Genomic DNA, 26,759 nt, shown 5'->3' on the forward strand with positions numbered 1-26,759 from the left:
GTTGTTAGTTTAGGGTTGTTAGTATGATTCTATATTGATATCTCTTTCTCATTGCTTTGATTGTGGTCCTTGCAGTGAATTATTCATTTACTGAATACTTATTTTATGCAAATATCCTTAAATTAGTGCGTTTCAAAGGAAAAATTATTTCAAGCACATTACAAATCTTGGGTGACTCAATTTATAAATATCCACATATGTGTACTTGTGTTTAAATGTTTGATTTTAGAAGCAGTTTTTTTCTTAATTTTAAAGTAATAATTATTTTTCAACAGGAGAATCTTATTTACACTGCTGATCCTGAGTCCTTTGAAATGAATACAAAAGATATGGATAGTACATTGAGTAGAGCATCTAGAGCAATAAAAAAGACTTCAAAAAAGGTGAGTTTCAGTGAAATTATTTGACATATCTCTAAAATATTTTTTAGGTCATATTGAACTAATATTATCATAAATACTGGTATATAAAGATAGTCTATACAACAAAGCCATTCTTTGGTTCTAAGAAATTACCCACAGAATTGAGATAATAGTTTTGGTTCCGTAGCTTCTTTGTCAGAGCAATTATAATAACTTGGTTTCCCTTCCATTCTTGTTACAGTGGTAGTCTGTGAATTATGCTGCAGTGGCATTGTGCTCTTGGTGTTTTAGATATAGCTATGTGTTCATTCTTAAATATTGCCTCAGATGTTTTTTCAGCAAAGGGCTAATGACTTGAGCCTGAGGACAGAGGATCTAGTCGTGACTCTAGAAGTGTGTTTAATCTTCTCATGATGAAGATGACTTTCTAACATTGTATCAGAGTTATTGAAGACTTATCAGCGTAATTGATAGTAAGGCTTTTTAAAAGTGGAACTAGAATTTTAAGGTTCCTAGGGTAATTTGCAACCAGATAGCTTACTCTTATATGTGTAAGTTTAATATTGTTTTGTTTTCTTTCCCTGTAAAGGATAGGCTTTGTGCCATCTTTATGTCTCTACATGTTAAATGATGATTAAAAGAAACTATCACTATTCCAACAAAGAAATTGAGGTTCAAATGGTTTTACATGAGAGATTTCACAAGGCTGTGACAGAATTTGACATATCCCAGGTGTCTTAACTCCCAGACTGCTTTTTGCCTCCCACCCTCTTTTTTCATAGGATTTCAGTGTTTTCTAAATGTAAGATAGAATAATCTACACCTACATTTTCTCACTGCTTTATTCCCTATAGAATTTTGTCACATAATACTTGTAGAAAATTGTATATTTGGCTTTCTTTATCCCATTCTGATCAGATACATTAAATTTATATAGGCTTAACTAATTGTAACTTTTTAATTTTAGGTTACAAGAGCATTTTCTTTTTCAAAAACTCCAAAGAGAGCTCTACGAATGGCTCTTATGCCATCCCATAGCTCAGTGGAGGGAAGAAGTCCTCCCAGCAGTGATAAACATGGAGTGAGTCGTCTGCCTAGCACATCATCATTAGCAGTAAGTGTTTCTGATTTAATGGGCTAAATGACTTAACTCATGGAGTTGGTTTAGAATTCTTTAGCATTTTAATAAACTAGACACATACTTAATGTGTAGTGTATTCAATATGAAATTTAACTGGGATTGAAATTTATTTTAAAATTTATTCTAAATTCATAAAAAAAGAAGCAGGTTTCAATCTGGATTGTCATTTTACTAATGTAAATACTATGGTTGTTTATGCACGTGGGTTCTAATTACAGAGATTGAGTATTATTCCCTTTACTGTTTCTTTGATGAGTAGAAAATAATCTCTGAAACTGAACTCTAGAGGATGATACTGGTTCTAAGTTTGTATGTGTATGTTTAAATAATTCCCTGAACAATCCAAATTCACAAGTGTCAGATTTATTCAATAAGGGCATTTTTAACACATATAATTTAGTGTACAAATATATCTGTTCTTTCTTTGTACAGTTATTATTAACTTAAGTATCTAAGGTTAAAGAAAAGCAAATGACTATCACTTCTCAGCCATGTGTCCTTCAGAAAGTTTCTTATTCTCTCTTTGTCTGCCTTTTTATAGATGAGAGGAAGGAGGTCAGCAGTACTTATCTCCCATAGTGTTATAATAAGAATCAAATTATACATATCAATGTATAAAGTCACAACTTATATATATGATATGATTATATGTTGAGACACAATTTGGTTGGTGATTAAGAGCATGAACCCAAGTGTTCAACTTTGCTCTGATATTTTTTAGCAGTACGATTTTTGGCAAGTTATTAAAGATCTCTCTATTTTACTGTCATAAAATGAATGTAAAGTGGTTGTAAGGATTAAACGAGTTAATATATACTAAGTACTTAGAATAGTACCTGCACATTGTGGGTGCTCTAGTGATTAAGAAGTATATTACCTTTTATATTATATAAAATTCATATAGGCAAGGCACATAATATTCAGTAAATTTTTTAAAGCTAGTTATTTAGGTCTTTAGTTAACACAACAAAGAGTTACAGCTGAATTTATATTTATGCAGATTTTCCTTCAAGGTTAACCTTAACCAGCAGGAGACAAGTTGTACTTAGTTGATTATATAAATATATGCAAAGTAATTTGGCTAATTTAAATTGATAATGCAGATACACATTCATTTATTAAATTTTAAGCTTTCTCAAGGTCAAAGTATTATCTTTTGTTTATTTTCTGCATTTATATAACTATTATTAACTATTGTCTTTCAAATGAAGGCAAGTGGATTTTATAGAAAGACTTCAGGAAATTATTTATAGTTATAATACTTTTATATAGACAATATATACCTAAGTAAATTAAGATATTTTTAAGAGTTTCATGTCCTCTTCTCAATTGCTTGTTTCTGTTCTAACAGATAAACCATTCTGTTTCCACAAGCAATATAATTGGATTTACTAAGCATATTTATGTTCAGCGCTCAAACTCTACTGGTGGGCGCTCTCAGTTCTCCTGGTTTCGATCTATACATCATTCTGCCTCCCGAGCTAGTTTTTCAAAGATACTAGAAGGAAATATTGATTTTTCAAAATTCAAAAAAAGTCCTATCCAAGTCATCTTTGACATTTGTGAAGAATTAGGAGATATGCCAAGCAATAATGGAAACAAGCCTCGTGAAGTTTAATGTGAGCTTATTAGCTATTTGAAATTTATATTCTGAAAAAAAAAAAAGAGAGTGTTCTTTCTCCACTGAATTACTTATTGGGTGGGTTGGGACTTTTGAATTCACAACTTTATTACTGCTTTGTTTAAAAATAGTATAAGTTTAATAGTGTTTCTTTGCATATTGCCAAATAAAAACAGTTTTACAAAGTAATTTACTGTTCTGTACAGAATATTTAAGATCCACTGAAAATTTTATTTAGGGCAATATTCTTTTAAAAAATGTTATAAAATGTAGATTTCTACTCTAAATCTGATTCTTAATCTTAAATATTTGGCATTTATATAAAATTCATATTTTTAATATGTCATCATAAAAGTTCCACCAGAGAAAAACTAACTTAATTCTTTGAAAAAAAATTCTTTTTACTACTTTTGCTAAGAATTTATAACTAGCTACCTTGTTGACTATAAGTTTAGTTAGCTATTTATATGTTAAATGAAACTGTGTGTGTACATACATACATACATACATACACACGTACTTATGTACGTATGTACTGGGAATCAAACCCAGGAACATTCAACCACTAAGCTAAACCCCAAGCCCATTTGTTTTTTATTTTGAGACAAGGTCTCACTAATTTACTCAGACTGGACTCAAATTTGTGATCTTCCTGTGTTAGCCTTCCAAATTTCTGGGATTACAGGCATATGCCACCTCCTGTGGCTCTAATCTGATTTACACCCACCCTTGGGTTTTTATATTCTTGTTTATATGCATATTTCTTTATTATAGTTAAAAATTCTGATAATATTTAACTTTGGCCTCTGAAACAGAATTTAGATAGCTAGCAACTTCTAATCACTGTTATCCAGAAGCACTACTGTTTTGCTCAGTTTTCATATGGAGCAAAATTAAACAAACACACACACGCACACACACGAATTTCACATACAATAAGATAGGATTATATGACTTTTAATTTTAGAAAATTATTTCCCATGAGGTGATTTCGCCCTTCCCAGTTTTGCTTTATGAATTAAGAAGAAACCACTAAACTTGATCAGTTTTTAACTTTTTCTTTCATAATCTGTAACACTGAGTCATTAATATCTCACAGAAGAAAATTTGATTGTCACTACTAGCAGTAAGCCAATGTCCATTCTAGTTGAGTTAATATTCATTTAGTTTCAGAATGCTAAAAGAGGTTCACTCTCTTGATTTTTAAGTTCTTTTATTTAAAGGGCTTAGAATTGTCAAATGTCATTTAACTAATTCTTTAAATAATTTGTATAATGTAAAAACGACAGGCATGATAATCATGCCGAAATTTTAAACAAAAATTTAAAGTATTTGTTTTGTCTTACAGGGTATCCCATCTCCCTCTCTTGTCAGCCTTCCTTCCTTCTTTGAAAGAAGAAGTCATACTCTAAGTAGATCTACAACTCATTTGATATGAAACTTAAAAAAAAAACTTAAGAAATATGTAAATTCATATTCACATAAGAAACTGACTTTTGGTACTTGTATTTAGCCCTTGGTAAAAGCTGAAAAGAAGAAAACTAACACTAAACTATGCCATTTGATTTTCTTCTCGAAAGACTAAAGTTTACCTCTCTGTTTAAAGTTAATTCATGTAAAAAATTATATTGATTTTGATGTAATTTATCTCTTTGCTTATATTTCTTATCCGAAGACCAATAATTTAAGTTATTCATGTTATCACTAGCTTTGTAACCCTGAAACAGTAATTAAATTTTATTGTAGGTGTTACTTGTGAATGTGTTTGTATAGTATCTGTGAATGAGTTTATGGAAGTACATATTTATGTATCTCAATTTGTGCGGAGATTAAATGATAGTACAATACTTAATGAATAAAAATCTGCATATATTCCTGATTAAATAGTGCAGCTTTGTTTCACATGCACCATTTAATGTATTTAACTGCTGTATATTTTCTTAAACATTTTCAAGATCTAGCATGATTTGCATTTATCAATAAGTATAACATTTAAAGAAGAGTGTTTCAAAATGTGCTTGCAAATTGAGATAAGGACAGAAAGATTTAAAAACTTTGTATATTTTGCAAAAGCAAGATATTGGATACACTTATAGCTGTTTCAGAGACAATATATTTTTGGTAATTTTTAGCCATTAGCAAATATTGATTTAGTTTGATACTGTATTGACTTTAATTTCAAAGGAGAAAACCATTGTAAAGATTGTTTATGCTCTTGATGCAGTAATTCTAAAGTTGCCATCAGTTTTATTAATCTCTTGTGGAATGCATAGATATATGTATGGTCAACTTATTGTGATCTTATAATTAAATGTAAAATTGGAAATTTACTTTTGTAAAATATTTTTCAAAGTCATGTTATCATTCACAGTGGTATTTTTTTTTAGTCATCTCTACCTGTTTAAGGATTACTGAGAAGATTTCATAGTTACTTAACAGTTTTTAATTATCTACTTTAATAGTTTAATTGACCATATAGATTTTTTTCTATGCCATGTATGTGTCACTTCAGAGATTAATAAATGACCTTTTTTGGGCTGTATTTTAAAAGTAGTTACATAAATAGAACTTTGTAAATAAATAACTTAAAACCTAATGCATTTTATGTCTCATGTCTTAATTCCTTCCATCAAATTTTCATATACTAGGTATGAATGTCTCATCATGCTCTGCTCTGTTTTGGTTTTGGCTTATTCCTTCCATTAATATATTGAACATTTTTGTATACTGTGTTATGTATACTGTAGGATGGAAGTTTTTAATATGAAATCTACATTGTGGATTGAGAATAGTGAATTCTATATTTTATGTAATTTTTTTTGTTGATTTGTATATATGCATTTTTTTTTTCTGGCAGAAAACATAATCTTTACCAATTTTGTTAGAGGTAGAGGTGTGATTTTTCCCTCAATGTGGTGTGAGTGTGTTCCCAGAGAGAAGAAATGCCAAGAGATAAGGCATGAAGTTGAAAAAGTATTGTCTGTGCCCTGGTAAGACAGAGCAGGTAATTTTAAAGGATTGCTTCTGGCTTTCATTACCTAACTACTCAACTGAAACAGCAAGCATTTCTTTATGAAATATAATCAAAATATATATAATATATGATATATAATATGCATATTATATATAATGTATATTATATGTATATTACCTGTTGAGGGCCACAGCCAAATCAGGATGATGCATGGCATTTTTGCCAGAAGTAGGGTTGAGAGGTGATGCCAGCGAGCCATTAAGATGATGACTTTTGAGTTCTCCCGGAGTTCCCGTTGAGTTCCTGAAGAGTTTGCATTGGTTGGGGAAGTGCCGGAGGAGGGATTTCTGGTTGGTGGTTCCTGGAGGAGCCGCGTGGTGTTCAGGAGAGTTCTTGGGGAACGTGTGTGGAGTGTGCTGGTGGAGTTCAGAAATAAAATTTGTTCCTCTTGAGTGGCTCGTGATTTGAGCCTAACCAGACTGTGGCAATTACCAAGGTTAAAAGAACAATACAGAACCAGGTTTGGTGGCACATACCTGTAATCCCACCTCTTTGGGAGGTGGAGGCAGGAAAATCACAAGTTCAAGGCTACCCTGGCATATAGGGAGACTCTGTCTCAAAATAGCTGTGTAGTAGAACACTTGCCTAGCATGTGTGAAGCCCTGGGTTCAATCTCTGGTACTCAAAAAAATAAAAAGAAAGAAAGAAACAATGCCGACTTCCTCCTTGGGTATGAGAGATTTAGAAATTGAAACCAGATGATAAGTGCAGACTGAAACCAAAAAATTAGCAGAAGGAATTGAAGATGTGGGCTTTAAAGTGCTAGAAAGTTGATCCCTAACTCATTTTGTTGCAGACATAGGAGATGGTACTTTGGGACCATAAAATGTTAAGGAGAATGCAGCCTTGGAGTTGTAGAAGACTATGGTATGTTTATGCATTAATAACCTATATTCTAAACTTTTAATAAAAATGTGACCCAACCATCAGAAATGGCTTAGAGCATGAGACAGTCTTTTTAAAAAAAAGATAGGGAAAATCTGGCTTAAGATAACTCATTTAAAAGCAAAAGAGAAATGGAGAAGTATAAGGAGAGGAAACAGATGAAGCAAATAGAGTCTGTACTCCAAGAACTGAAATAGTGAATCAATCAAAAAGACACTTGCATATGTGTATTAGAAAGAATTCATAGGCCAGGATGATTTTTTTTTTTGAAAACTTGATTTGATAAAGAAATAGAATCACCTTCTAGATATAAAAATAGAGGCACAACTGAGGAGAAACTAGTGATCTAATAGATAAATTTGAGAAAATTAACAGAAGGTCTCACAGGCAACATTGAAAAGTATGAAAAGTGTTTAAGAGGTAAAAAAATGGAATGTGTAATTCAATATTCTCTAAGAAAATATCAAGAGACAGAAATTGAAATCATGGGAGGGAGTAGAAAACAGTATTTGAAGAGATACTACCTCAATGTTTTCTAAAATGGATGAAAACTTGCAACTTAAAGGCAAGCATGAAGTCAACACATTTTTAAAAAACATACTGGGAGAAATAATGGTCACATACTGGGAGAAAAATTATAATGCATAAAACAAAGAATTTAGAGGTTATGTGGAATATATGGTGGTTAAGAATGAATCTTCAAAAGACTCCAATAGAAAAATTGCCATAAGATACAAATAGATGGTTTACACACACGAACAAAAGGTGACCCTTTAAAAGGATAGGATAATGAAACTTAGAAAGTTCACTAAAATGATACAAACGTAGAGTTTAAATGCATCATTATCTGGAATTTAAATGTTTAACAATATTTTTGCTGGGTAAAAATGGACTCTCACACATTTCTAGTGTTAATATAAAATGACTACAACCCCCTATGGAGGGGAATTTAGTTCGGTCTATCAAAATTTATATATACAGTTGTCCTTTGACCTAGTAATGCCACATATACTAACTTTTTCCTCTAAAATATGCTGACAAAAGTACAAAATGACCTATGCAAGCCTTCATTGCTGCATTATGGTGGTAGCAAAACACTGGAAACTGATGTTCATTAATAGGTTATTGGGTGAATAAAATGGTGTCTACCCATAGATGGAGTACTCTGCAGCGGTGAAAAGTCATTATGTATAATTTTATATATATATATATATATATATATATCTCCATATCCAGATATATTTTGAAATGATAAGAGCAAGATTTAAAGGTGACTCCCCAATAGGATCTGACAATATTTCAACTAATTTAGCTAAGCCTGCAGTTGCTCTTCAGCATAGATGTTGATTGACCCCATGGAAAAAATAACTTGTTAAGGAAGTCAAGGAAAGAAGCAATAAGGAGCACTAGAAATGTGAATTGACGGTGAAGGTATGGCTCTTGGGAGTCAGAATAATTCATATAAAATATTTCAGGTGTCTTGGGTTTGAATAAACTATTTTGGTTATTTTGAGACCATTTTTAGATTGCTGTTTGTTTTGAGCCCCAGATGTGAATCAGAAAAACTTGATCACTGAGCAATTGGTATTTTATCCTTTTTTAGGAATTCCTCTTAAACATTGTTTAATATTTAGAAGTCCCATTACAGCCTTATGATTTTAAATTTTCCTTGGTGAATTTTGGAATTCACTACTGGTAATGTCAAAATCATAGGATTATAATAAGAATACATAGGAAGAGTGTCTCCAGAAAGTTTCCAAGTTGGAGGTAGAAAATTACAGTAGAATGAAACAGACATTATTATTACTGTGTGTATATATGTGACTGCATGACCAATGTGATTCTGCAACCTATATACTCAGAAAAATGAGAAATTATATCCCATCTGATTCAAATGTATGACATGTCAAGATCACTGTACTGTCATGTGTAACTAAGTAAAACAAATAAAAGAAAGAAAATTACAGGATATAAAGAGGCTTCTTGAGTTGGTCAAAATGTGTTTATAAATGTCTTGAGTTCATAACACATCTTTGTTAGTTTTGTGTTATTATACTGAAATACCTGAGATAGATAACTTTTATAAAGAGAAAAGTTATTTTTGACTTATTGTTTTTAAGGTTCCAGTTCAAGATTAGGCAGACCTATTGCTTTTGGCCTCTGGTGGGGTTGCTAGATGGCAGTGGTTGAGAGTGCATTATAGCGAATTGCTCATCTCATGGCCAGGAAGCAAAAAAAAAAAAAGGAAAGAGTGCATTCCATAATACCCTTCAAGGGCACACCCTTAATCACCCAAGGACCTCTCACTAAACCACTTCCTTAAGGTGCTGCCATCTCCAAATAGTGTTACCTTGAGGATTAAAGTTTTAATATATGGTCGTTTAGGGGACATTCAAGATCTAAATGTAGCAACATCTCATAATACAAGAATTAAATGAAAGAAAACATGTTTGCAAGATATCTCTGTGCTTATATACATGTATGCATACAAAATGAGGAAATACTAAAGACAAATATGATTGTTCTGTAATTGACCACGTGATTGTAGCTGATATTTGTAACTAACTTCTTCTAGTACCCATTTTGTAGATCCTTTATTTTCTTTAAATACCTCAGCTGGTCATGGTTCTTCACCTGGTGGGATGACCCAAACCTTCATCCTTGAAATGTATGGAATGTTTTTAGTCTTGTCTGAATAGGTGTCATTTCCCATTGATTTTTTAATCACAGAATGAAGTAATAAGAAGAGATGCCCTAACCAATCTCCTGTATTCCAGACATGTTCTTCCTTGCTTCTGTAGTGGAGTAGTAATGCCATTTCCCTTTGGTAATGAGGATCCACCACCCTAGCCAACACTATAGCACTCTGTTGTTTCAGCGGCATCAGGCACCCAGTGTCTCAATGGCAGTCCTAAGTTCCAGTTCAGTGGAATCTTGTGTTGAAAACATTCTGTTGAAAATCTTCAGTTGTATCTTCTGTTGGAAATATCCTCTCTCCAGAACTAAGACTTCTAGGCCAGCTGATATAGTCATAGGAATAAAAAGCAAAACTTTTGCTATTGGATCACTAGCAGTAATGGTGAGTGATGCCACTCCCATTTCTACCTCTTGATTCCTAGAGCTGTGATTTCTGGTTATAGAAGAAATAGCACCATATATATAGCATATATATATATTGCTCTGAACCTCTGATTCAGAGCAAACATGGCCCAGGTAGGAGAACCTTGCCCAGCCCTGCAAGTTATTGCCACCTTTCTACTACCAGGGATTGAACCCAGGGGCACTCTACCACTAAGCTATATTCTCAGCTCTTTTCATTTTATTTATTTTGAGACAAGGTCTCACTAATTTGCCAAGGTTGGCCCCAAACTTACTATCCTGTGTCTCAGCCTTCTAAATTGCTGGGATTATAGGTATGTGCCACAGTGCCTGGCTGTTAACAGCCTTAAAGGCCATTCTATTATTCAGCTTCAGAATGGTGGGAACATGGTTAGACCAGTGAATTTTATGAGCACCGGCCCATTGCTCTACTCCTTTGACTGTGAAGTTACTTAATCAGAAACAATGCTATGTGGAATACAATGACTGTGGAGAGACATGGGGATGAGATAGAAGTTTTGGTAGAACTACTGAATACAAGGAAGACAAATATTTAGGCTGTCTGTTCCAAAAAGGACATAATGCTGCCCTGTCTAATGGAAATTTTCCAATGTAATCAACCTGTCAGTACAAACCTGTCTGATCAACCCATAGAATAGTGCCATATCAGGCACTCAGACTCTATTGGCAGCTTGGACACTAACCAGTGGTCATGGACAGGTTAACCTTGGTGAATGGAAGTCCTGTTGCTGAGCTTGTGCTGTATGAAAAAAAAAGGTTGGGGCGGGGGGTGGCAATTTTATTCATAAGTCTATTGGATGCTGACAGGTAACTGAGAAGAAAAGTAGTTATTTATAGAATAGGTGATATCCACTTGATTATTAAAGTTCTCTGCTAAAGTTTGTTACTCTTTGGTAATCATTCACATAGGAAAAAATATTTTTGCATCTTTTGCTCATTCTGAGAATTTTTATATATCTCTTCTCCCAATTTTTGTCACTAATTTTCTAATCATGGTCCTTCCAAGTCCCTGAGCATACAGACCTTTGGTTATAACCAATGTATTGGTATGTAATTACATAAGGTGACCATTTGTTTCTTCTTCCAAGAAAGTCAACTGCCCAAGGTTTTGACCACTGGGAATATTTTCCTTCACCATTGTCCTTCAGGGATGTCCCCGAGAGAGGCTGTAGTGTCTCAGATATCCATTTTCAGAAAGTGTCCACAACATGGAGAATCACCTGTAAACCAGGTCCTAGAATTCTCTTCCTCTCTCAACAGACTATAGAGAAATCCCCATGAAGTAATAGGTGCAGACTGGGAGAAAGAAGTATGGCAAGAATGGGGACCGTGGATACTGGGCCATCTATGTAACCTACTATGAGTTCAGGGTTGCTCAGGCTTCATCATATATATACCACTTATATTTGATGATGGAGTGTTGCTGTTCATGCCTGACTTTATAGTTTTGAGAGTCAGATAATTCTTAGTTCAAGAGAGGCAGTTTAGATTGCATGGTAACTTGGTGGCATGTGGTCAAATGTTCAGTTTTATTAAGGCCCAATAGCAAGAGCTATTTGTAAAAGAGAGTCATTACCTGAAGATGAAAGCAAGACTTAACTTCAGTTTGGTAGGGGACCTGCTAAAGTTTCTAAATAGTATCCCTATCTGCTACTGAAACTTCAGGCACCATCAAATCTGCTGGATTGTGTGGCCTAAGTGGAACAGCAACTTTTTTTTTTAGAGAGAGAAGAGAGAATTTTAATATTTATTTATTTTTTTGGCGGACACAACATCTTTGTTTGTATGTGGTGCTAAGGATCGAACCTGGGCCGCACGCACGACAGGCGAGCGCACTACCGCTTGAGCCACTTCCCCAGCCCCAAGAACAGCAACTTTTACAGTGGCCTAGACCTGTAATAGAATTGCCTCATTTTTTTTTCTTCTTTTTTTCTGTGTCCCACTTAAAAAAAATACTAGTAGTTTTTCAGATTATTTGATAAATTGGTCAAACTAACACACCAGAATGAGAAAAATATTATTTCACAATCTGAGAGGGCTCACTGTGCCTTGTGCCTCTTTCTCAGTTATAGGAAGAGCCACTTCCAACATTGTATCCTTCACCTTAGAAGGGGAATCCACACCTTGGGATCTCTAGAAATTTCATTGAGGTGGAAGCCCCTTAAATTTTAGTTGGATTTATTTCCCACCCTCTGATACACAAATATCTTACCAATATTCTGGAGTAGTTGCAATTTCTCACTCACTAGGCCTATAAGCATGAGGTCCTTAAGGCAATGCACCAGTGTGATATGTTGTGAAAGGGAAAGCAGTCAAGGCCCCTGTAAACTAGATTAGGACCTAGAGATGGAGAGTTGTTTTCTTGTGCGAGTGTGTGTGTGATGTATTGGGAATTGAACCCAGGACTTTACACAAGCTAAGCAGGCATTCCACTTAGCTACTACTGAGCTGCATCCCTAGCCCTGGAGAGTTGAGGTACCCCTGAAGTTGGACAGTGAAATTATATGTGGCTGGCTTTCCCAGCTGAAAGCAAACTGATTCTGGTGGGCTTTATGGATAAGGATGGAGAAGAAGCATTTGCTAATAGCTGCATAATAGGCATCATAGGTATTTGGCTGATTTATTCAAGCAATGATGTGATATCTGGAACAGCAACTACAATAGAATTCACTGGTTAAAGCTTATGGCAATTCAGTGCCATTCTCCAAGATCCATCTTCTGTACAGGCTAAATAAGACAGTTTGAATGGAGGTGGGGTGGGAATCATCATCACTCTATCTTTCAGTGTTTTTTGTTGGTTTTTGTTTTGTTTTGTATAGCTCTTGGTATACTTTGTGTACTGATTGCCACAGTCAAATTTGTACACCCATCACCACTTATGTTAGTCAGCTTTTTGTCTCTGAACAAAATACCTGACAAGAACAATTTAGAGGAGGAAAAGTTTATTTTAGCTCATGGTTACAGAGGTTCAGTCCATGGTTGGCTGACTCCATTGCTCTGGGCCTGAGTGAGGCAGGATGGTGTGGTGGAGGAACACTGCTCTGCTTATGGTGGCCAGAAAGCAGAGAGAAAAAGGAAAAGGGGCCACAGAGAAGATGAACTCTACCAGGGCATGCCCCCAGTGACTTGCCTCTTTTAGCCACACCCCACCTGCCTAAAATTACCATCCAATTAGTCCATTCAAACTAGGATGAATTGATTAGATTACAGTGCTCCTAATCTAGTCGTTATACAATTCCAAGGTAATCATTTTACTTGAGAATATTCCTGCGGTTAACAGGAGATTTTTTGAGACACCTTACAGCCAAACCATAACACAACCCATGCTGCAAATCCTCATAATGTATTCATTATAGCTGAAAGTTTGTGTGATTTGAACTTCTACCCTCTTCTTCCATCATCCACCCCTTGGAAACCATTATTCTGTCCTCAGCTTCTATGGGTTCGACTCTGTGTTACACATATAAGAGAGATCATTCATTGTTTGTCTTTTGGTGTTTATTCACTTCGCATAATATCCTCCAGGTTCATCTATATTGTTGCAAATGGTAGAATTCCCTTATCATGGTATATGTGTACTGTAATTTTGTTACCTATTCATCTGTTGATAGGCACTTAAATTGTTTCCCTATCTCAGTTATTGTGAAAAATCTTGCAGAGAATATTGGATCATAGATATCTGCAAGACACTGATTTCTTTTCCTTTGATTATATGCCCAGGGATGGGAATTCTGTATTGTATGGTAGTTTTACTTTTAATTTTTTGGAAGAGTTCCATACTTTTTTTCCATAATGACTCTACACTAGTTTTCATCCCCACTAACAGTATACAATAGTTCCTTGCCAATATTTATATCTAGTCTTTTTTTGTAATAGCCATTGTTTTGAGAATGATGTCTCACTAGAGTTTTGAGATAAATTTCTTGATCACTGCTTTGACTGTGCTTTCCATTATGGTAAACATACCCATCCTTTGGCAGTTAAGAGTTGACACTTGGCCCCTGGTACCCTAAGGTCCAATTATTCATATAGTATTTAAGTTTTGCAATTCAGTGGGTATGGTTCCCATGGTAAGGTCTGGCCTACAGAGAAGAGAAATCACAGAACTCTTCAAGGATGCTCACAGTCTTATTTTTCAAAGTATTGATGAAAGGTGTGTCTCTTGGGCCCTTGCAGTTTGAATGAATAGAACTTACATGACTGGAACTTTCCAATATCCTTAAGGCTTTTAGTCCCTTCCTCTATCTTCCTGTTCACTCCTCGTGTTCTACCTTTGGAACCATGTTTCAGCCAACCAATCAAACTATTAGAACATTTTTTGATTCCCTGTGCTGCAATGTTGAATACAAAATCTGCACTTATATCAACACATTTGTCCAGACTCAACTTTATGCCTCCTCACCATTATCCCAAACCCTTAATATTCATTCTCACATATGTTCCCTGGACTTTTGCTTGAACAAATTAGAAAACTCAACTAATTCTTTTGGAGTGTAGCACAATTTTTCATGGGTTATAATTTGAACCTCATCTTTAGGGCCCCATTGTTATTTTTTAATATATATTTTTTATTTGTTCTAAGATTAGTTATACATGGCAGCAGAATGTTCTTTGATTCGTTGTGCACAGATGGAAAACACATTTTCACTTTTCTGATTGTACAGGAAGCAGAGTCACACCATTCTTGCTGTCATACATGTACCTAGGGTAATGATGTCCATCCCATTCCACCATCTGTCCCACTAGCTTAAACACAACTTTTTTTTCCTCCTAGTTTGAAGGTGAGAAGTTCAATATCAGTCTGACTCAGTGTCAGCAGGTTCTAGGCTCTAGGTTCCTTACTTCTTCCAACTTTTAGAGGCTGCCAATATTCTTTGTTTTTTGACTGCGTCTCTCCAACCTCTGCTCCTGGTTTCACATCACCTTTTTCTCTGTAGACAAATCTGCCTCCCTGTTATTATAAGAACACTTGTGATTTCATCAGGCCCACCCGAATAATCTAGGATAAGGTCCCTATCTCAAGATTCATAACTTAATCACATCTTCAAAGTCCCTTTACCATCTAACATATTCATTGGTCCTGGAATTTTGGTATCAACCCTTAGGGGGCATTACTCAGAGTGACGTGGGTTTCCTTGTTAGGATGACATGATGGGGGCATGTGTCATCAGCAGCAGCTTACTCCAAGCTTGTTTATGTAGTAGCAGTTGCAGGGGTCCAAAAGAAGCAAATAAGTTTTTCAAGTCTTTGTTTTGTTTTTTGGTTTTTTCTGCTTTCTTATTGGTCAAAACAAATTACACAGCCAAGCCTAAATTCAACGTGGGAAGGTACTACTCCACAGAGGTGTGACTGCAGGGAGATGCGGGCAAATTGAGACATGTTGCTATAGTGAATACTATAAAACTCTAATGAAATGGAGCCTACATTTAAAATCATTTCTAGAAAGAAGGAACCAGGCCCAAATGGTTTCACTCATGAATTCTAACTAATATTCAGTGACAAATTAATACCAATCTTACACAATTTCATACAGAGACTAGAGAAAGAGAACATTTCTCAACTTGGGAGTCCCAGATAACTTTGGGCATCTTAAGAAGGGCTATTCTTACTTTTGAAAATACATGCAGCCTTTCAAAATAAAATATTAACAAAAGAAATACCATTTTATAAAAATAATTGTAATCATGGGTTTATGCCAGGAATGCAAAGTTGTTTTAATTTTAGGTAATTCATCAGCATATTTTCATACTTTAATAGGTTAAAGGAGAACTATATTATTTTAATAGTTACAGAAGAAATATTGGTATATGCAATGTCCTTTATGGTAAAACCTCTTTGCTGGTTAGGAATAGAATGATAAGCCCTTAATCTGATATCTACTAAAATAAGTAGCATTCTTTTTTATTTTGTTAATTTTTAAATATATGATAGCAGAATGCATTACAATTCATATTATACATATAGAGCACAATTGTTCATATCTCTCATTGTATACAAAGTATATTTACACCAATTCATGTCTTCATACTTGTACTTTGAATAATGATGTCCACCACATTCCACCATCACTTCTAACCCCATGCCCCCTCCCTTCCCCTCCAACCCCTCTGCCCTATCTAGAGTTTGTCTATTCCTCCCATGCTCCCCCTCCCTACCTCACTATGAATCAGCCTCCTTATATCAGAGAAAACATTCAGCATTTAATTTTTTGGTATTGGCTAACTTCACTTAGCATTATCTTCTCCACCCCATTCATTTACCTGCAAATGCCCATGATGTTATTCTCTTTTATTGCTGAGTAATATTCCATTGTGTATATATGCCCCATTTTTTAAAATCCATTCATCTACTGAAGGGCATCTAGGTTGGTTCCACAATTTAGCTATTGTGAATTGTGCTATAAACATTGATGTGGCTGTGTCCCTGTAGTATTCTGTTTTTAAGTCCTCTGGGGATAGACCAAGGAGAGAGTTAGCTGGGTCAAATGGTGGTTCCATTCCCAGTTTTCCAAGGAAACTCCATACTGCAGACCAATTTGCAGTCCCACCAGCAGTGTATGAGTGTGCCTTTCCCCCCACATCCTTGCCAGCACTTATTGTTGTTTGTATTCTTAAAAGCTGCCATTCTGACAGGAATGAGATGAAATCTTAAGAGTAGTTTTGATTTGCATTTCTCTATTGATAGAAATTATGAACATTTTTTCATAGGTTTGTTGATGCTTTAGGGTATATAAAGAACTCAAAAACCTTAACACCAATAAAAATGAACAGCCTAGTCAATAAATGGCCCAAGGATCTGAATAGACACTTCTCAGAAGAGGATATACAATCAATCAACAAATATAATAAGTAGCATTCTTAATGATGAAACACAGGCAACATTTACCTTGAGATCAGGAAGGAGGAGGAAGTACCCATTCTACCATCTTTAGTTAGCATTATACTGTAGTTATAACCAATGAAATATGGCAGGATCCATGTTCCAAAAGAAATAAGAATTAGAGAAGAAAAAATGCTAATATTATTCAAAAATTATGATCATATAGATATAAAATTTTAAATAATCTACAGATCATTTGTTAGATTGTTCTGATACCAAATCAATATACAGATCGATACCAGACACAGACAAGTAATAAATACTTTTTCTTAAAAGATACCTTTACAATTATACAAAAACCATTGACATGTTTAGGATAAATCTAATAAAAGATGTACAACATCTCTACAAAGACTCTGGAATTTTACAGTTATTAAAGAAGACCTTGAAAGAGATATTATTTTATTCATGGATTAGATGCCTCACTATTATAAAATAGCATTTTCCTCAAATTGAATAAATTCAAGTAAAGCAAACCAAAATACCAAAGGATCATGTGTGTGTGTATGTGTGTGTGTGTGTGTGTGTGTGTTTGTGTATGTGTATGCAACATGAAAAACTTTCTAAAACTTGCATGAAAATAAAAAGTGTTAATCAATACAGTTGAACAAGGAGAAGTCATCGTCATCAAAGGTTTATTTTATTTTTATTTTTTTTTTGAGAGAGAGAATTTTAATATTTATTTTTTAGTTTTTGGCAGATACACATCTTTTTATGTGGTGCTGAGGATCGAACCTGGGCCGCACGCATGCCAGGCGAGTGTGCTACCACTTGAGCCACATCACCAGCCCTCAAAGGTTTATTATAAAACTGCAGTAACCAAAACAATGAAGTAATGGAGGCCTTGGTGTGCTGAATCTAAATAATCCCCAAGACAGATAGGAGTAGCACTGTAAAATAGAGGGGAAAACAGTTTATTCAATAAATGGTGGTGATAAAAATATGTATACTTATGAAAAAGAAAGATATTAAATCTTTCATATTGTGTACAAAAAAATGAATTCTAAGGGGGTTATAGATATAAATATGAAAGATAAAATTATATAGATTTTTTAAGATAATTTATGTGAGAATCTTAGTCTTTCTGGGATTATAAAGGATTGCTTAAACATGTTGCCAAAAGTTCGTTACAGGAGTGATGATTGATGTCCATTTAATAAGAATGTCTAGTCATGGAAAGATATCATTAAGAGAAAGTAGGAAGAAGATATTTGTAATACATATAATTGAAAAAGTACTCATATTTGGAATATATAAAGATTTAAAAAATAAAAATCAAACATTCTATAGAAAAACAGGTTCTTCACAAGTAAGGAATTCCAATTCTAAAGGATATTTATTCCAAAGAAATTTAGGCATATGAATGCCACTATCCAGAATATTTATAATTGCATTATATATTATAGCTTGAAACTGAAAAAAATCATAAACTCATATTCAACATTTTAGAATTGATTAACGTGTTCAAATGTGTTGGCAGATTCTTATAATCCCAGTTTCTTAGGAGGCTGAGGCAGGAGAATTATAAGACTGAGCCTAGCCTCCACCAATTTAAAAAGACCCTGTCTTTAAAAAAAAAATGCCAGAGGATGCAGCTCAGTGGTAAAGTAACTCTGGGCTCAATCCTCAGTACCAGAAAAAAAAATTGACTAATGAACTTTATAATCAAGCATTGAATGAACTCTATAGACCTGCAATGGTTGGGTAAATCTTCAAAGTGTTGACTAAAAGGAAACATAAATAATAAATACTACATGATTCTATTTACAAAAAGTTGAAAAAGTGGTAAAATGACATTTTGTGGTATAAGGTTGCAGAGTTATTTGGTAAAAGTTACCTGGCATGAAAGTGATTGTCACAGAAATCGAGGTAACGTAAGCTCCACATGGGAAAATGAGGATGTGCCCTGTGGAGATCTATGGGCACTGGCAGCATGCTATTTCCCACCTTGTGATGTTCACATGGTTCATGATAATTTATCATTTCATTGAGTTAACTCTTTGAGAAAACTTTTAACATTGACAAAGTTCAGACAAGGTTAATTGAGAGGAAGATATAGACAAGAGAGAATGAGAGTATGTAAGAACCCAAATAAGTAACACTAGGTATGAATTCATACACCTGGATACATGGCATATGATATAATGAATAACTTTCTACCAATCATCAATTTGAAACCTTAGTTGGAATTGATAAATTTTTAGGACAATACAAATGCATGAAACTCATTTAGTAAGGAAAAACTCCAATTGGTTCTATAATCGGTTCTATGATTATTAAAGAATAGATTCTAATGTTAAAATTCATTCCTACAAAGGAAACAAACACCTGGTCTATGTGGTTTTAGGGAAAGTACACCCATATTAAGAAACAGATTCTAGGAGTTGAGCCCAATCTCTCTTCCCCACTGTAGGACCCTTTTGCAGTGGCCCCTAAAACTCTCACCATGGCTCTCCCTTGAGTAAAGGTGATCTAATCATCTTCTACCACCAGGAAGAAGGAAAAAAACAAGAAGAAACATTTCTTCTATTCTTAAACTCATTAAGAGAACAGTGAGGAGAGAATATTTTTCCAATTTAAACAGTTTAACATTACCTTGGTAATGAAACCAAATGAAGACTGAACAGAAATGGGAAATTATGACTATAAATGGAAAAATTCCAAGGTAAATGTTAGCAAAGTGAATTTAGCATTATGTAAAAACCATTATGCATCAGGGCTAAATGGGGTTCATCCCAGGAATGCAAGGTTGGCTTAACAGTACAGAATAAGTTGAGGTAATTAACCTCATTAACAGATGTAAGAGCAAATCATAGGATTATTTCAGTAGATAAAAAAATTGCATTTGGAAAAGTCAATAACATTTAACTCTTAAAATGATGAGGAAAAATGCTTTCAGTAGTATAGGAATAGAAAGGCAATTATTAAAAATAATAAAGGGTATTCACCAAAGAAAAACTATTGCAAACATGATATTTAAAGATATAATTTTGAAAGCATTCCTCTCAAGATCAGAATTAAAAGATGTCATTTAGGGCTGGGGATGTGGCTCAAGTGGTAGCACGCTCACCTGGCATGCACGAGGCACTGGGTTTGATCCTCAGTACCACATAAAAATAAAATATAGATATTAAAAAAGTGTCCACCTACAACTAAAAAAATATTTAAAAATTATTTTTAAAATATGTCATTTAGACATTGTATTAGAAGCCCTACACAGTTTAGTGACAAAAGGGAAAAAAAAAAGATATAAGAATTTCTCTCTCCTTTCTTTCCTTACCTGCCTACCTACTTTCCTTCCTTCCTTCCCCTTCCCTCCCTTTTCTCCCTCTTCTTTATTTCTCCCCTCCCCTCCCCTCCCCTCCCCTCCCCTCCCCTCCCCTCCCCTCCCCTCCCCTCCCCTCCCCTCTCCTCTCCTCTCCTCTCCTCTCCTCTCCTCTCCTCTCCTCTCCTCTCCTCTCCTCTCTCTCTCTCTCTCTCTCTCTCTCTCTCTCTCTCTCTCTCTCTCTCTCTCTCTCTCTCTCTCTCTCTCTCTCCCCCTCCCTCCCTCTCTTTCCTTGAGATGGTCTTGTTATATTTCCCAAGTTGGTCTCTAACTCATGGGCTCAAGCAATCAATCCTCCTGTTTCAGCCTCCTAGGTAGACGGCATATACCACCATGTCTGGTTCATTCAAAAGGTATAAGAATTTAAGAAGAGAGAGAGAGAGAGAGAGAAAAAAAAAGCACCTCATTATCACCAGGAGAGTTTTGGTCAAATATCCCAAGAATCTAAATTAGTAGTTAAGAGAGTTTAAAAGTTCCTAGAAACAAATAAATGAGTAAAATTAATTTTATTTCTATATATTAGCAAAACTCAAAACAGTTTAAAAAGGGATAACTGTTTCAATAGATAATATCAATGAAAAATGCTAAAACTGTTTTTTAAAAATTTATGTTTTAATTAGTTATATGCTAAAACTAGTTCTAATAGAATATTTGCAATACTTTTATGGAGGAAATTAAAACCTTATTAGAAGGCATATAGAAGATTGTGGTAAATAGAAAGTATTTGTGAACAGAAAGTCCCTCTAATTGATTATATATCCTCAATTAGACCTTTTAATTTATTAAACTAGCTGATTTTAAAATTTATTGGATAGGGCAAGGAGTCAATGGTAGTTAAGATGTTATTGAAGAACAAAACAAGAGTATTTTGTTTGCCAGATAGCAAGTCTTAAAAACATATGATTAGTACAATGATCACTCACCAATTGATTATTGGTGAGTGGATAAATTGAATAGAAATCAGTTTGTTATTTATAGTAAAGTTGTACACGACTAAACCTACACCCACTTTTACCTAGGGAAATTATTATTTTTTGGTTGTTTATTATAAGGTTGATTTAAATTAAAGATTAAAAACAATATATTCTATTTGCAATTTAACAATGAAGTTGCCATAGCAATGTAAAGTTATTTACAGTAATTCCTTTTCTATGCACATTATCATATTATCCTTTTAGACAATAATCAGAATATCTACCTAGTGAAATTCTTGTACAGGTATACCAGCAGACACAGGAGCAAGAATTTCTACAACAGCATTACTTATGATTCCCAAACTGAAACAACCCAATGTTTCCAAGAGTGCAACTGACTGATAGACAATAGTAAAAAATCAACACAAGTGCTGGGTGTGATGGGGCACACCAGTAATCTCACTACTGCTTTAGCTGAAGCAAGAGGACAACAAATTCAAGGCCAGCCTAGGTATAACTTAAGGAGATCCTGTCACAAAATTTAAAAAAAAAGGCTGGGATGTAAAGTACCCAGGGGTTGGACTCTCGGTATTACATAAATAAAACAAACAACAAAAAAAATGCATGATATCGACATGTAATAACAAATTAATTTCAATATACCTAGTGAAAAAGCAAGTTAGAAAAAATACACGTAGCATTATTTTATCTACAAAAAATTCAAAACATCTCAAACTGAGTCATTCAGAAATAGAGAGTGGGTAACACTCTAAAGAAAGAGCAAGGGCGTAATTAACAGGAAATTCTGGGTAACAGTTACCTCTTGAAGGGGCAGGTATAGGGAGAAAGATCAGGTCAAGGAGGAGTACAGAGTGGGTGTCAAAGATGAGGTCAAGGAGGAGTACAGAGTGGGTGGCAATTTTTTTATTTCTTCAAAAGGATGTTATGTACATGAGTGTTTATTTTATTACAGCACTCACTTTAAATCTTAAGTTGCATGCATGATGTATTTTAACATAATGTATTGGGGGGCAGTTCTGGTGATTCAACCTAGGTTCTTGCACACACTAAGCAAGTGTTCTACCACTTGCCCTTTTTATTTTATTTTGAGTAGGGCATCACTAAGTTTCTCAAACTTGTGATCTTCTTGCCTTGATCTCTCAAGTAGCTGGGATTATAGGTATGTACCACCATGCCTGGAACATAAAACAATTTTTTAAAGAGAAAAAAATCTTCAAAATAAAATAGTAATAGGAGCAAACCACCTAAAAATGATAAAGACTTTCTAACAATATTGACAGATCATGGCTCATAGTAAAATACTAACACCACTGCCTTAAAATAGGAAAAAGGTAAATTTATCCTGTATCACCACCATTATTTATTTGATTTTTAAAGTTTTAGCTAAACCAATAATGCAAGAAAATTAAATAAGTGGTATAAATAAAAGAATAAGCAATGATTTTATTATTAGCAGATAATGTGGCTATATATTCTAGAGACTTCTTGTAGAATTAGTTTTTGCCTAGTCACATGACTAATACATAAAAATCAAAAGATTTTCCCCAAGTTTTTAGTATCCTGTTACCATTTGAAGCAAAGAAAAACAAAAAAAAAAAACAAAAAACAAAAGACCTTTCAATAGTGACAAAGTTTATAAAATTCCTTGGAAGAAACAATAAAGAAGGTACAGATCCTGGCTGGGGGATATAGCTCAGTGATAGAATGCCTGACTAGCATGTCTGAGTCCCTGAGTCTGATCCCTAGTATCGGAAAAAGCAAGCAAACAAACAAAAACACATATTATGTAACTACAAATCCTTTAGTAGGGGGCTTGAATCTGTGTTGAATGACTATGGACATCTATTTTTCCCAATGGTAATACGTAAGATTAGAATAATTGTTCTCAAATTAATATATAAACTCACAGCATTTCCATTTAGAATCTTATTTATCTTTAAAAAAATTTTTTTCCCCTAGTACTGGGGATTGAACCCAGGGGTCCTTTACCACAGAGCTACATCTCCAGCCTTTTTTATTTTTCTGTGTTTTTGAGATAGGGTCTTGCTCGATTGTCCAGGCTGGCCTCTAATTTGCCATCCTCCTGTTGCAGAAGGAACCCTCTTGCAGAAGAGAAGTGGCCACAGGGGTTCTCAAATGGGAAGAATTGCAATGTCTCCACAGTAACAGGCAGGAGTTTATTAGGATAGATAGCAGGTGCAGATGTTCAGGACAGACTGAATGGGTCGCCTTGGCCCTGACAAAGTTGGGGTATTCAGGGTTTTGAGTTCTTTTGTCCTTGACTGTATTTCTCATACCCCCTCAATTGGTTTATTACCCTTGGGAGAGCCCTCAGCTGCTCTCTGTGAGGGCTTTGATGTCCTAGCCACAGGAGTAGTTGTGACAGTAGTTTCGGTGATAAGGGAGGATTATGGCAACCTGCTTATGAGAGAAATGACTTGGTCTGGAGATGGCAGTTTCCTTAAGGAATCATAATTAACTGTGGCCAGGGGAGGATCTCACACACCAGGCCCCATTTTCCCGAAGCTTGTCTGCTTTTTGATAAGTGAGTTTAGGTGATAGCTCCCTTTAAGAATTGTAATTATCTAGTCTTGGGAAAGGTTGGACATTCCGGCTTCCATTCTCCAGATGCTTGCCGGCCAGATACATCTCCTCCTGGTCTCAGTGACTCATGGATTTTCTTACTGCATATGTCTGATGTCTTTCTGCACCCCTGTATGTTACTGCCCTTCGGAATTCTTTCCTTTACCCACCTGTTCATGGATGACTAGCCTTCCTAACATTTCTGCCTCTGCTTTCTGGAAAAAAAAAAAAAAACAATACTGGTGGGATCACAGACTTGTACCACTGTGCCCCTTTTCAAAAAAAATTTTTTTTTTTTAAAGAGATAGAACCTCACTATGTCCCCTGAACTGGCTCAAAACTCCTGGGCTCAAGCCTCCTTCCTCCACTGCCTGAGGGTCTCTGGGTTTATAGGTGTGCATCATCATGCCTGGGCTTTTATTCTTCAAACAAGATGAAATGATTCTAATGTTTTTGTAGGCGAGAATAGACAGCTGAGACTAGCCAGAATTCTTCTGCAAATTAGTAAGGGACGTCTTGCCTTTGCAAAGATTGGCATTTACCTCAGAGTTGCTATAATTATACCCACTCAGTACCAGAATGGTAGGAGAACATTGGTTTAGTAACAATATAAACTCTTTCAGAAAAAGATCAGACTACATGTGAGAAACTAGCAAATATAAAAATGTCATTTCAGTTTGGGGGCTGAAGGGTGGTATATTTGTAGATATGCAGGCATCATGGGCCAAGAAAAAAAAGAAAATAAAGTTATATCTGTAGCTCATATTTTTTTGAAAGAAAAAATAAGTTCAGTTTTAAAATATAGGTGTATAAAATACAGAATAAAATTTAGGAAACAATTTTATAAACTTGGTGTGTGAGAAAAATTCAGAAGTAAAAAACATCAAGGGAAGTGTATTTTACTTCATAACATTAACTTGTTTTTATATATGGTGAAAAAATTTGTCTACTTAAAAGATTTTAAAGGTGAGTGAGAAAAAAAATTTCCATGTCATATGGCAAAAGATGCATATCTGTAAAATACAAAGTGATCCTGCAAATGAATTTGTGGAGAATAAACCAACAAAATTCCTGTGGAAGAAATGGATAATGAGGTCTTTAAAACATGTTTTTATGATCATTTAGAAGTGTTTTAGCAGAGTAATATAGGCTGCCTGGGCTTGAATTCTAGCTTCACCCCTTTAGTAATTAACATTGGACAAGTTCCTTAACCTCTTTCTATAAATCAGTTTGTCTTTAAAACAGAGGTAATAATAGCTGCTCCCTTAAAGATTTATTGTGAGATTTTTACTTAGAACACTGCTTGATATCCTGCAAACAAATTATTATTACTAGTATTATTAGTGAACTGGGGATGATACCTAGTCTCTCCTATCACTGGAAGGTATGAGTAGAGGATCAGCATCAAGCATTTAATGTGTACTGCACACAAGCATTTAGTAATAATGTTAATCACTCTTATTGTTAAAGATTATTACAATAAGAATAGGACAATATTCTTATTGTAAATGCTGATTAGTAGTATTCTTATTGTTAAAAATTCCAAGTGGAGGTTCAATCCCCAGCACCTGAGTAGAGGGTGAACAATACATCGTCTCTGTTGTTTATATAAAGAGAAGGCAGGTGTTAATAGCAATTCACTATTCAACCGATTCTGTTTTGTTCTTAAAAAAAAATCTCTAAGTGGCAATAATTAGAACATTATAGCACCTATACCATAATAAACAAACTAATGGAATGGAATAGAAAGTTCAAAAAGAGACCTAAGATAGAAGAATTAGTTTATGACAAAAGTTTTGTTTCATATCATTGAGGAAAGGGAAAATTACATTATTGATAACTGATGCTCAGACAACCGGACAGCCCTTGGTTGAAAAACAACTTAGATTTGTGTGTTTTATCAAATATTAAGATAAAATTTGGATAGATTAAAACATTTAATGTAAAAATAAAAATATTAGAATTAAAGGTGAATGTTTATATAGTTTGGGAAGCTTTTGTTAGAATGGTACAAAAAGTTGTAAGTGGAAAAAAAAAGGCATCTTGAATACATAAAATACAGAATCTTGATGTATTTTTGAAAGCATGTAAATGTATTTTCTTTGACACCATCTACCCCAGGGACTTAAAATTGGATGGAAAAAGAATTAAGATCTAGATTTTTTTAACACATTTAATTAAAAAAAAAACTAATAAAAAGAGCTTTAAAGTATCCCAGAACAAACTCAAAGGGTAAGTGAAGAGCTGTAAAAAATATTTATAACATTCACAACAGTAAGAAGTTAAATACCTTTAATCCAAAAGGTATTTTAGTATCAAGATATAAGTATCAAAACCAATAGACATGTTGTTAACAAGCAATTTATTGAGGATGACAAAAATATGAAAAGATACTTGACATTATTAGTAAATAGCCAGTGTTAAACAAAGCAAGATGCTATTTTTAATGTACATTTTTTATTTATATATGATAGCAGAATGTATTACAATTCTTATTACACATAGAGAGCACAATTTTCATATCTCTGGTTGTATACATAGTATACACACCAGTCTGTGTCTTCATACCTGTACTTTGGATAGTAATGAACATCACATTCCACCATCATTAATTACTCCATGCCCCCTCCCTTCCCCTCCAACCCCTCTACCCTATCTAGAGTTTGTCTATTCCTCCCACACTCCTGTTCCCTATCCCACTATGAATCAGCCTCCTTATATCAAAGAAAACATTCTGCATTTGGTTTTTTGGGATTGGCTAACTTCACTTAGCATTACTTCTCTAATTCCATCCATTTACCTGCAAATACCATGATTTTATTCTCTTTTATTGCTGAGTAATATTCCATTGTGTATAAGTGCCACATTTATTTT

General features: G+C 34.4%; 1 protein-coding gene across 9 annotated transcripts in view; it reads left to right on the forward strand.

Annotated features, from left to right (window-relative positions):
* Positions 1-5,724, forward strand: part of Ect2 (epithelial cell transforming 2) — a 90,044-nt gene extending 84,320 nt beyond the window's left edge. For 5 of the 9 annotated variants that reach the window (XM_040270096.2, XM_040270099.2, XM_078043651.1 and 2 more), the window contains 4 exons: positions 276-383; positions 1,330-1,476; positions 2,855-3,122; positions 4,473-5,724. In XM_040270096.2, coding sequence (XP_040126030.1) covers positions 276-383; positions 1,330-1,476; positions 2,855-3,121 — 522 coding nt within the window. In that variant the 3' untranslated portion in view covers position 3,122; positions 4,473-5,724. The remainder of the gene's footprint in view (positions 1-275; positions 384-1,329; positions 1,477-2,854; positions 3,123-4,472) is intronic. The other 4 variants (XM_040270100.2, XM_040270101.2, XM_078043653.1 and 1 more) reach the window with 1 other exon arrangement.
* Positions 5,725-26,759: the final 21,035 nt, after the last annotated feature.

The sequence above is a fragment of the Ictidomys tridecemlineatus genome, chromosome 3 (genome assembly GCF_052094955.1).
Source record: "Ictidomys tridecemlineatus isolate mIctTri1 chromosome 3, mIctTri1.hap1, whole genome shotgun sequence".
NCBI lineage: Eukaryota > Metazoa > Chordata > Mammalia > Rodentia > Sciuridae > Ictidomys > Ictidomys tridecemlineatus.